General features: G+C 41.2%; 3 protein-coding genes across 3 annotated transcripts in view; 2 read left to right on the top strand and 1 right to left on the bottom strand.

Moving 5' to 3' along the window:
- Window positions 1–62: 62 nt before the first annotated feature.
- The window catches only part of LOC138009974 (uncharacterized), a 24,296-nt gene continuing 11,927 nt past the window's right edge, over window positions 63–12,431 (bottom strand). Inside the window, exons 2-5 of the mRNA XM_068856952.1 lie at window positions 6,819–6,996; window positions 5,843–6,103; window positions 3,140–3,252; window positions 63–125 (exon numbers count right to left, since the gene is read on the bottom strand). Coding sequence (XP_068713053.1) covers window positions 63–125; window positions 3,140–3,252; window positions 5,843–6,103; window positions 6,819–6,849 — 468 coding nt within the window. The 5' untranslated portion in view covers window positions 6,850–6,996. The remainder of the gene's footprint in view (window positions 126–3,139; window positions 3,253–5,842; window positions 6,104–6,818; window positions 6,997–12,431) is intronic.
- LOC138009973 (uncharacterized) lies at window positions 10,558–11,793 on the top strand. The gene has a single exon (XM_068856951.1). The coding sequence runs from the start codon at window positions 10,558–10,560 to the stop codon at window positions 11,791–11,793; it is 1,236 nt and encodes a 411-aa protein (XP_068713052.1).
- Window positions 11,912–12,431, top strand: part of LOC138009972 (uncharacterized) — a 2,993-nt gene continuing 2,473 nt past the window's right edge. Inside the window, exon 1 of the mRNA XM_068856950.1 lies at window positions 11,912–12,431. This exon is cut by the window's right edge and continues 654 nt beyond it. Coding sequence (XP_068713051.1) covers window positions 11,912–12,431 — 520 coding nt within the window.

Below are 12,431 nucleotides of genomic sequence, written 5' to 3'. Positions count from 1 at the left end.
AACGAAGGCGTCTGAAGTATGGTCAAAGAAGACTGAGGTACGGAGAACAAAAACTATTAGACCTACGTAAAATTCAGCACCTCCGTTCGCACATAGCCTGGAGTATTCTTGTATACTTCATCCATCTGTAGTGTAAAATCAATAGCAGTCGTTGATATTAGGGACCTTCAGATCGGAGGACCCCTACGAGTGCGAGTTTACTGCGTTCTGAGCGCGCGCACTTCGAAGTATGTCGGCCTCCAAACCTTCTGCGCATGCTCAATGCGGAAAACTCACACTCGTAGTCGTCCTCGTCCTGTGATCTAAAGGTCACTATGATTTGAATGTTTTTTTCTAAATTACAATACTTAACCCTTAGCCTTCATAAAGGGGCACTTACAGATTTTAATCTCTCTAACGCCAGACGATTTACTCATCAATGGGGGAAGAGGGAGAGGGAGGGGGATTGGAGTGTCAATGCAATCTCTACATCCACTCCATGTCCCCACTGACCCGTTTTTCCTAGGAGTGAGACATGATAGCGCAGCTCCGCAAAGCCACCATTGGTAAGAACATATCGTAACCCATTTGGTCCGTACGGACCGTGCAACCACCCTTCCATGTATGCCAATGTGACCAGCATCACGTGCCTATGTCGCGGGCTCAAATTTAGAGCTCATCGAGGTCAGCTTTTTTTTTTTTTTAAAGATGACCACTGACCAGGTACGAATGTCGATTGGATCGCAGGCTCAAGCCAGTTTAACTATTGTAAGAATAAAATAACCCTGGAGCTCCTCTTTGAGGCTTGGCTAAATGGTAAAGGTAAAGGTGCACCTTATTTAACGTCGGTAATTCCTTTCCCTTCTAGAGCGAAGTTATTCTCCCGAAAAAAAAAAAAAAAACTGAACTACGGATATCAGATTTCCAACATTTTCATTGGCTCGCCGGACACAGGTTATCAGTTCATATACCTGCTGAACCTAATATGGCCAAGAAACGCGTTAGCAATAAAGCGAGCTGAAAACATTTTTCCAGCTCTGACAAAAAAATGGCTTACAAAAGCCGTTTTGGATCGGAATATCAACATGGAAGAGTTGTTTATCCTAAATTTTTTAATAAAACAATTATTCTCATCGGGCTTGCTGGATAAAATGAATATAACCTACGAGGCGCTATTTATTTAAGCAATAGATGACGTTTTCCGTGTTTCCATAGCCTCATCTAAACACGAGGGGGAGTTGGGAGAATTTCTCAAAGATAACTCGACATTTTTACTTCTAGATTGAAACAGAGTTCTTGATACACACTCACATTTCCTACCAACCAAATTCGCGTGATGTCACAGCCGTGTTTCCATACTCTCATCTAAACACGGCTATTGACCAACAACAGTGTGGGTACTATCCTAATTATTTTATAGCACCTCATAAACAGCACACCCTCGTAGAATAATGGTTTTCTGACATAAAAACAGCCAAAAAATTCCATACCGATTTTTATCCTATGCCTTTTTGCCTCTTCAAAACCGGAATTTTCACTTCCGGGTGGTACAGAACAGTGCTAGTAAGGAAATTGGGAGTAGCAGAACTGTGACGTCGAGACAAAATGAAAAAATTCCAGGGACCGAATAGACCAATTTCGATATATTAATTAAGAGCGCGTTCTTTTGGTACGATTCCGGAATAAAAATACACAGAATAGACGGTATTCGTTTTCTTTTGGGGTCTACTCCGTTTTCGCAGTGAACCGAATACAATTCTGTTCATTCTGCTCCCAATAGCAGAATGAAATTCGTCAAAATATTCCGTTTTCATAATTTGCGTTCTTTTGCGATTTGATATTCTGTGTATTCTGTTATTCCTAATCCGGAATGAGAATAGCGAGGATACTCCCAAAAGAATGCACACTAAAATACAGTCCTAAACAAAGGCATCATCTCGATGCTTTGGGGAATAAATCTAAGGATTTGTATGAGTTTATTTCCCAGAGCCTCGAGATGATGCCTTTTGTTTCATGACTGAATTTTAATCTATCGAAATTGGGTTATTTTCCTTTTGTTGACATTGAAAAGTTGCTGAAACGCTTCTGAGATGCGTTGTATTTAATTGCAATAATGCTAAACACAAACAAACGAAAATTTCTAGCAATGAAAATACGTGCCTTTCTGTTTTCACGTCACTGGCCTGCTATTCCCAGTCTTCTTATTAGCGCTTTTTTTTTTCTTTTAATTGTGTTTCCTAACCAGCACTAAAAATACATGCTTTTCTGTTTTGACGTCACTGGCCTCCTACTCCCAGTCTCCTTACTAGCGCAATTTGTTTTTAAAATCAAGTCAAGTCAAATGTTGTCGTTGTTTTTGTTTTCTATTTTTGTTTTTGTTTTTGTTTTGTTCTTTTGGTGGGGGGAGGGGGTTGAGGAGAGAGGAAACAGGACACCTGTTTGCAAATACAATCATAGTGTCACCCACTAACTAACCAAGGATAACCATACATAAAACTTACCCCATACTGAAACTTAACGAATCAGTAAATCATTAAAAAAGAGTTTCATGATTACATACTGAGTTGTAAGATGTTGTTTGTAAAACTACAAAGCAAGTCTGCGCTACTAATTGGCAACCTTAGATGTATTAAAATTCAGCTTGAAAGAGAGGTTTAGAGGACAAAGACAAAGAAAGTGGATGATATGCTAATATATTTTACATTCATTCCAACATGTTTCTATTGTTTTTGTCCTCTCTACCTCGCTATCAAGCTCAATATTAATATTTCGAAAACGGCCTATTACCGCTGGCAATTTTCTCAATGCGAGAAAAGACCTGTGGTAATTAAAAGGAGTATTTAAAATAGTTTTGTTTTGCAGAAGCTACTACTTGAAAATGTAGATTGCGAGAGCTTCGTGCATTAACATGATGGTAATTTTCAAATAACCCCTGGTGAAAATCTTTTGAGGATCTTTAAAAAATGTTCATGAAGATCTTTGACGATCTTAGTAAGGATCTCAGTAAAAGATCTTCAAAATTACTTGCGAAGATTCTCAAGGATCCTCAACTTTCTTGCCACGATCCTTAAGGATCTTGCCAAGATCTTAGAGGATCCTCAAGAATCTTCTTAATTGCTTTCTTGCGGCCAGTTTAAACACTATGCTTGGCTATGCTTACCTCCTTCGTGAAGTTTTTCGCTGTTTCTTCGAAAACTTTTGATGATTTGTTCTGCAGCTCTGGTGTGTATTGGTAATTAAGGACTTTTATAACCATTTCCACTTTCACAAGTACTGCCAAGTGAACGGAAAAACGAAATCAGATCCGGTCGAGTTGAGGTTTACGTGATGGATTAGGGGGGATATGGAGGTTTGAAGCGATAATTGATGACCTTCGGTTGGTTTTTCAATCAGCCTTCTCTCTTCGTAAAAATACAAAAAAAAGAAAGATGCACTACTCCATCCAGCTTCAAGGTACTCCTCGGGTTTATCCAAAAAGGCATGCATGCGGCTTCATTTCGTTCGCTGGATTTATCTGCAGATAAACCGAGGCATAACTGAATTTTTTGTCAAAGTTTACAGCCAAATCCAAAATGAAATTGATGGCGTAGGATACGAAGTTCCACCTAGAGTAGAGCATAAAATCATGAGGGTACGGGAGGATCTGTCACGTCTGACTTGGCACAAGTCTGAAGGGTATGGAGTAACATCCTGAGAGGAATAACAGTTTCCCAGACCTCAAATAGGGGAGGAATAGGTAAAAAGAGCCGGTTTTTCTGCGGCCCAAAAAGGGGTAATGGGCTGAATTGAACTTGGTCTAATTCAATAATACCCCTTTGATTAGCGGTCTGACTTTCTGCCTTATAGATGATCGTAAGATGTAATTAAACACCGGCAGTGCTTCTCGTACCATTTGAAGGGAAAGACACTAGTAAACAGGGCGAACCACAGGCGGCCGAGCTTCAGTCAGGCAAAATTTAAAGTTCTCAATAAAAAGCCGTACTTTATTGCCTTCCATCTCGCAGACAAAATCACATTTTTCCTGCATCAGTCACTCTCAAACTCCGGGGATGGCCACTCGCCAAGTCTTAAAGTCCAGCGAGTATCTATTGATGAGAAAAAGCGATGAATGGCTCGCTTTCGAAGAATTTGGGCACGGCAAGTCTTGCGCATGCGTTTACTAAGCCTCTGGATACAGTGAGCGCACTTGGACGCGGCCAACAAAGCGAGCCTCGAAGGATTTGAACATCTGGATATTAATCTCTGTTTCGCAACAATAGATACTCGCTGCACCTTGAAACTTGGTCAAGGAGAAGTAAATTTATTCGATTGGCCACCGCAGGAGTTTGAGTGTGACTGACGCAGGAGAAGTGTGATTTTATCAGCCAGATGTGAGGTAAGGCAGCCTGTGTGTGCGAAAGCCAACAAACTCCTTGGGTTTGTGCGTCGAGTTTCTAGGTACATCCAAAGCACCCAAACGCGTCGCACACTCTACCTTTCTATCGTCCGATGCCATCTCGGCTACGCAACCCAAGTATGGTCACCACAGTCTATTGGCCTACTTAAACGAGTAGAAAACATGCAGCGCCGTGCAACAAAACTAATTTTGAAGCTCCCTTTCCGCTGTGATGTAACCTATAAGACCCGCCTCCAACTAACAAATCTGTTACCCATCTCATACTGGCATGAATATTTTGACATGGTTTTTTTCTACAAAGCTGTTAATAACTTAGTTTTCGTAGACAGTGAAGCTTTACCTGTAACTAGACAATTTGCGAGATCTACTAGGACATCGAGCAGCAGTGCTATTACTTATATTCCTAACCGATGTAGAACTGTTACCTATCAACGTTCATTTTTCATACGCGCGTGCCGCGCATGGAATGTTCTTCCCGCTGAGCTACGCACAAGGCACATCTCTCTAGCTTCATTTAAAAGTTTATTACTTCAATATTATAAAAAGGCTCTGAACTTGTACGACGTTGACGACATTAGAACCTGGAGAACAATCTGTCCTAGGTGTAACACAGCGAGGTCTCTCCTATTCCCGCTAACGTGCTGCTTCTAGCAATTTGGACTTCCGCTTTGTTTCCTCTCAAGTTTCATGCTTACATATTAGTAGCTTTAGTTATTAAGTATTTTTATATAAATAATTAACGAGGGATCCACTGTAATTGGCTATGCTGTAGTGGTCTCCCCGCCTAATAATTTTTTTTCTTTTCTTTTCTAATTGTATTATTTTTTCTATTTTTACCTATATATTTATATTGTATTCCAGTTAGGCGAAGCTAAATAAATAAATTTCCTAATATATTTTGTTTCGAGTGACAACCGGGGAAGATGAAAAATCGCTTAAATCGAGTTCAATTGGGCAAATAATCGCACGGAAGCGAGCAAATCACCGGGACAATAAAGTAAACGGCTTTCTATTGTGAACTTATGCGTGCAATAATCTTTAATTTTTGAATCCTTACAATTTTCACCCGACCAAGGCTGGGTTGCCTGTGGAGGAACTAATGTTTGCAATCAACTAATTTGAATTTTTTTTTTTTCAAAAAGAAAAAAAAAAAGATTGCTATGTTTGTTTCAGGGGGAAAAAAACGCAAATTTGGCAACGCTTACTTTCTTGTTTGAATTTTCCCGGCCGGGCACCGCCATGGTCATCTTGAATAATTGTGATTTGTAAACATTATATAGGGTGACTTAATTAAGGCGGCTTGTCTTGTTCAGGTAAACCTTCCCTTTAAGGATATTTTCCAATATAAGTTATGTGTGACTTACATATCCCGGCCAACGCTCCTACGCAAACTCTCTGTCTCTTTCCTTTCCCACGAGTGGCTTCCCAGGGGACTATCTTTTAAATAGAAACCGAATAATCACTCACCTTTGACCCTAACAATGAAAGTGTGTATTATTTTTTCACTTTCGCAATTGAATATACCAGCGTCTAGAACGGAAGCTGAGGTAATGCGAAGCCTTGTTGCTTTATCTTTCAAAACCCGCGACTGCGTTTGCACAGTGTCACCGTCTTTACGGAACCACTTCGGCGAAGCTGCCTCTTTTGAAGTTGTGCAGTTGAGAGTGACATCTTCTTCTTCGGTTACGTTTACTTTGTTTGTTATTCTAATTTTTTCTCCATTATCGGCTAAAAGGGAAAATGATATAGTGGACACTAAGAAGTGAATATAGTAATGTCTCACAGAAAAAGAAACTTGTCAGCGCCTGTGCGCTGAAGGACTCATGTTCAATCTATGATTCAGCTTAGCGTTTCACCCTTTCACAATCTTACAGGGAGATAACAAAAAAAAAAAAAAACAGAACACTTTCTTGTCTGTGAAAGCAAAAATACGCCTATGTCGTTTTGCCTTGACGTGCACATAGAATTTACTGCCGTAGGAAAACGCATCCGCGAGTAGTAATCAAGAAAGTGGTATGTCTGTGTGTTTTTCTCTTAAAAGCGTCTCATGCAATCTTTTAAGAACAGAAAGTGTGTAGTCTTTCAAGAGACTTGTCACCTCTATCATGATGCCAGCTAGGGCGTTGCATCCCTACACCCGGACATCTGTCATAATATGTCTTATAGCGTCTCATGCAATCTTTTAAGAGCACATATTGGACAAAACTGAGTAGGACTTGAAAGTGCATAATCTTTCAAGAGTCTTGTCACCTCTATCATGATGCCAGCTCGGGCATTGTATCTGCGATCTTGAAAGAGTAATCTTTCAAGTGTTTAGTGAGGCAAGATCTATCTTGGAAGAAATAACTTCTTTCAAGAGCAAATTAAACGTCCCTGAACCACGGAATCTAGCAACGGTAATTGCTTCATAAATTTATTAGTTGTGACTAATCAAAGTTCCTACCAGTGCCATGATGTGTTTCGGTCGCGTGCATTCGGTGGGCTCTGAAACCCTATATCGTTAGATTAGACATGCTCATAGAAAACAAAATTCACAATGTCAGGAGAAAAGAAAAAAAAACAAACAGAATATACTTATCTTGTCAATAATCGCTCCTGGTCAATCCAACACTGTGCAATTTCTAGAATGGCAACATCATCATCATGATTATTATCATGAATTATTACAGTACATTTGATTTTGGCAAGTTAAGCCGAGTTACAAAAACATTTTGCAGCTTCACAAACAACGTCAAGCTATAATATATAGGCATTCAGCCGCACGCTACAAGGCAGCCCTCCAATACCTGCTACGCGCGACAATTTAGGGTTTAATTAAGCAAAGTTAATCGTAAACAGGCCTGAAACTATATTTTTTTAAGGACTGTAGAACTTTGATGTACTTCCGGGTTAACAAATATGGTCTGAGACGAGGTATCGCAGCCATGCTGTGTTTTATGTTCATCAAAGTGAAAGCGCATAGCGCGCAAGAGAATTCCTTAAAAGATACTTTTGTTCGCACCAACCTAACGGCTAACCTCCCATCACGAATCCTGCGCTCTCTTACTGATTATTATTGAGTGAACGATAGTGACTAGCGGAAAAAGCCAGCGTTTGTACTTTAACTAGCGTGGTTAATCAATGATTAGTAAGGTTCGTTCCATTCCTTTTTTATCATCGACGAGGCATTTGAAACTGGTTGTTATTATGGGGACAATCGTTTTGTACCTTTTTCTTGTATTTATTCAGTAATGAAGGTATTGCACAATAAGTATTTTGACTGTTATCACGTTGCTAAAATGACATTTTAACTCAACTTAAACGACATATAACCTACTTCAAATGCAAAAAAACGAACTCTTTAAACATGCAGGAAAGATCCAGAGTAGACGAAGCAGTGAGTCGAACTTTTCAATACAGTTTCCGATATCCACTTGACTGGCAAGACCCTGACAATTCGATTCTTTTTTTTTTTTTTTTTTTTTTTGAGAATTCGCATAGCGGTACCTAGCAAAACAACTGAAAGCCAACCGTTTTTAAAGTGGTACTTAAACCTAAATAATTGTTAGATCAGCGCGGCTTAGCTCAGAAACGCGATTTCTTCTTGAAATGAACCTGTGATTCTGCCTGTTTTCATTATACTTGACCCAGGCGCCCATCTTCCAAGGGCATCGGTAAGCTTGACCCAGGCCCCTATCGTCCAAGGGCATTCAGAGACATGGAAACAAGTCTGATCGATACCCCAGGGGCATCCTGTAAAACTGGCACGGTTGGAATGCGTTCTCCTCGAGCCCAAGCCTGAAAACGGGAAATACCATAATACTCGTTGTTTGTCCACCCAAATTTTCCAATGGGTCCCAAGAGAAAACAAAACAATGCTTAATCAAAATTTGACTGGGCAAACAAAGAGTTTTATGGTGTTTTACGTTTCGGCCAATCACTTTTTGGGGCAGGCTGACTCGGCTGGCTTCACTAAAAGGTGGTAAATTTCGATTAACTAATGGTTTGGGCCAAACTTCGTTTGAGCAAGAGCTAGTTTTCGTTAGAGCGCTGCAAACCTTCTCACATGAATAACATAAGATACGCAAACGCACTAGACTCTCCATCATTTGGACCTTTTGAAGGACAGAATGCATTAATTAATTAACAGGAAGTTAATGCAGCTGTGCATGTTGCTTGTTTGCATCACGAGAAAAACATTAGTCAGCTCAGCTTATGTGGCTTGCAAACCCGTCACGCAATCTAAGCCAAAATTTACATTGAAAACCAAAATTAAAATAAAAGGCGAGTAAAGGGATCGGCGCGGAAATTTATAGTGGAAACGCTTTCTGAAGAAGAGTTGTCGGAATACAGTAGCTGTTATTCTTATACAAATAAGTTGCAGCTATTTCGTTTATGTGAAGTATGCCTGTTTTCCGCCCTTGCCCTTTTTTACTTGACCGTAAATTAAACAGGAAACGTTCAACCCACGCAGTCACTCTCAACAGTCGTCCATACTTACTGAAGTTGTTTATGGCTAACGCCTGCGTGACACCTGATTTTTTCGTCACGCCTGCCACTGTCACGTTAACCAGTTTTCTCTCTTCGTTGCTCTGAGCGGTTTCACTGACCTCAGAATTTGGCCATTCATTTTCTGGTAGGGGTAGCCAACGGGGACCTCTCCACCATAGGTCACGCTCTATCAGTCTTGATGCTCTCTCACCCCTTGAACCAATGTCCGCTAGATTCTCTTCGCTTGGGCAATACCCCCTGTTCGGAACTGAAAGTTTCTATTTTTGTCGGTCATGAGGACCCTGGGTCCCAGTGATGCAGGGGCTCGGGACACCCCACATAAATTTTTCCATGTCCTCGTGTGTTTATGTTGAATTCGTTGTGTCGCGTAGAAATTGTAATCCTTGTTGCGTTTGAAGAATAAATCGTTGAATTCATGGTCCTTCGAATCGGACAGATTCTGACAGATTTGGATGAAGAGTTGGTCTTCGCATTTGGAGCGATTGCCGCGGTTACCTTGCACGACTACCTTGATGAATTTGTGGAAACTCTGGTGGACTTTAATAACATTGTGATCATTCAAGGTTAGTCGAAATGTCTGAAGAGTTGGAAGCTATTAAGAAGAAACGAAAGTTCTTGAGAAAGTCCGTAACGGACACTTTGAAGTCTGTCGAAGAAGCGCTATCAGTGCAGGATAATCATGCTATGACTCAGGTTTTGAAAGATAATATTGCTAGTAAATGGAGCGATTTACAAGATGTGCAAGCCACAATGTGTACTCTGGTAGAAGACGAAGAAATCGACACAGAGTGTAGCAGTCATAACGACTATTGCGTGTTATTGAATACATGTCTAAAATGACGAAGTATCTGGAATGTAAATCTGTCTCTGAGATGAAAACGGATAGTAGTGAAACCGTAACCCCGCAGTCATGCCCTCAGGTACAAGTTAAGCTACCGAAGATTGATCTGCCTACCTTTGATGGAAACGTTTTATGTTGGCAACCTTATTACCAGTCGATCAAGGTCTCCGTGGTTGATAATTCAGCCTTAGCAGAGGTACAGAAATTAGAATACTTGATGAGATCATTAAAGGGTCCAGCTGCCGAAGCAGTGAAGGAGTTTGCAGTGGTACAATAGAATTACCAGCCAGTTTTGGAAGCCCTGAAAGAAAGGTTTGGTCATCCAAGATTGATCCTCGATGCACATATAAGTTGCCTGATTCGTTCACCGTGTTTGAACTCTGATGATGCATTGTCTATGCGCAAATTCTATGATCAAGTGGTTGGGCATGTTCGGTCTGTTGAATCCATGGTGAGAAATTCAATTCTGAAACTTTAGCTCCGGTTCTTGTACCCCTAATTGTGGACAAGCTGCCAAAAAGAGTTGTTGAAAGGTGGGAACTTGAACTTGGTAATTGGAAAGCAAAAGAGGACTGTGTGAAAGTGAAAACATTGTTTGCTTTCTTAGAACAAGTAGTACGAGCCAAAGAGTCTTCCCAGTCTCCCTCTCTGGAGTTCAAGGTCTCTGCAAAGGAAAACACTGCAAAGTGTGTAAGACAGGTGAATTTCAAGTCTAGTTCACCACGAAGATCATCTACTTCTGCACTATGTGCTTCTATGCAGGTCAAAGAGTGCGGTTTTTTGGCGGAAGAATCGCCACGTGTGGTCATGCGTTAAATTTCTGTCATTGGCAGTGAAAGATAGATTCAGGATGGCATTGTCCAAAGGTCTTTGTTTTCGTTGCTTAGAAGCTGGTCACGTAGCTCAAAGTTGTGAAAAACCACCGTGTAAGCACTGTCGGGGTAAACACCATAGCCTCCTTCATATGGATTCGGTCAGTTCTGGGTCTTCAGCGACACCACCCTCGTCACAAACGTCCCCGGAGAGAGCATCCTTATCTCAAGCTCCTCCTTCTACAGCAGCTTCACATGTAGTAGCAAGTTCAATGGTGTCTAGTGGTGGCGGCAAAGTTATTCTTCAAACTGTGCCAGCTGTTATGTGTGGATCCCATGGTTGCTCGAAAGTTGTTCAATGTTTTCTTGATCCCGGTTTACAGACTTCATTTGTTAGACAAAGTATTGTGCAAGAGCTTGGCCTAGATGGAAAGAGTGTTAGAATTGCTGTGTCTGGATTTGGTGGAAAGTCAGACAAGGAGACGCTGCGAAAGAGAATTGCTTTTACTGTAGCACCTGTTGATAAGCCTGGAAAGCCGCAATGTATTGAAGCACTTACTGCGCCAGTTATTTGCCGTCCAGCTGAGGCTGTGGATATTCATCCAGCAAAATGGCTTCATCTTCAAGGCATAACATTTCCTGAAGAATTCCCCCGAGGTGAACGGGAGATTGATGTACTCATTGGCTTGGATTTTTATTATTCCTTTGTGACAAGAGACATTGTACAAGGAGGTTCCAATGAACCAGTTGCAGTTCGGACGTCACTAGGTTGGGTCTTCTGTGGACCAACAGGCGGTCATGGCCGAGGATGTACTGTGTCTATGAACATTCAAATTGGCATTGAGGAACAATTGAATGAAAAACTTCAGAAATTCTGGAACTTGGAGTCTATTGGCATCAAACCTACTGAAAGTCCACCTTCTACTAACACCAGTGAAGCCGTGGTGTTAAAGAAGTTTAGGGACACATTAACATACAAAGATGGTCGATATGAAGTCTCCTTACCATTGAAGGAAGATCAAGTAGTATTGAAGGATAACTACAAGCAAGCAGAAAATAAGCTGTACAATCTAGAAAAGAAGCTGCTTCGAGAGCCACCCAAAGCCAGGTCCTACAGGGAGGCGATTCTTAAGTACATCAACGATGGAGTTTCAGAAGAAGTACCTTGTGATCAAATTGCACCAACAGATGGGCGTCCTGTGTTCTATCTTCCACATCATGCCGTCATCAGAGAAGATAAGCAGACAACTAAGAAAGACAAGGGTTGTGTTTGATGTGTCTGCGAGAGATAGTAATGGTCTCTCTCAAAATAGCTGCTTAGAAGCCGGCCCTGTGTTGCAGCCTGCTTTGGTTGGGATCCTCCTGCGCTTTCGAAAAGGTCATATCGGTATCATGGGTGATATAGAGAAGATGTTTTTGCAGGTCCGCTTAAAGGAAGAAGATAGGGATTCACATCGGTACCTGTGGAGAGATTTCGACGCTGAAGCCACACCCAAGATTTACAGAATGACAAGGGTCACATTTGGAGTTATTTCAAGTCCGTTTCTTGCCATCTGTACTATTCAAGAGCATGTCAAAAGATGTGAAGAAACATTTCCTGAGGCATCACATGAAATCTTGAGGAACACTTACGTTGACGACTTTGCTTCAGGGAGAGATGGAGTAAGTGAAGCACTGAAATTGCAGCAAAGTACGAGTGAGCTTATGCAGCAAGCAGGTTTCGATTTGACAAAATGGTCTAGCAATTCGTCTGAGCTTATGCAAACCATACCTGAGAAGGACAGAGCATCACATGGTCTGATCAAGCTAGAGAGTGATCTAAGAGAAGCCCGTTCAGTCACGAAAGCTTTGGGTTTGAAGTGGAATACTAGAGCAGACAGCCTTGTCTTCACAATGGATGTGAACTCTGTTA

This window comes from Montipora foliosa, chromosome 7, assembly GCF_036669935.1.
Source record: "Montipora foliosa isolate CH-2021 chromosome 7, ASM3666993v2, whole genome shotgun sequence".
Taxonomy (NCBI): Eukaryota; Metazoa; Cnidaria; class Anthozoa; order Scleractinia; family Acroporidae; genus Montipora; species Montipora foliosa.
This window is presented reverse-complemented; position numbering and strand designations above follow the sequence as displayed.

What these genes read in the sequence shown, in the direction of transcription:
- LOC138009973 (XM_068856951.1), top strand. Translation starts at nt 10,558, where the DNA reads ATGGCATTGTCCAAAGGTCTTTGTTTTCGTTGCTTAGAAGCTGGTCAC.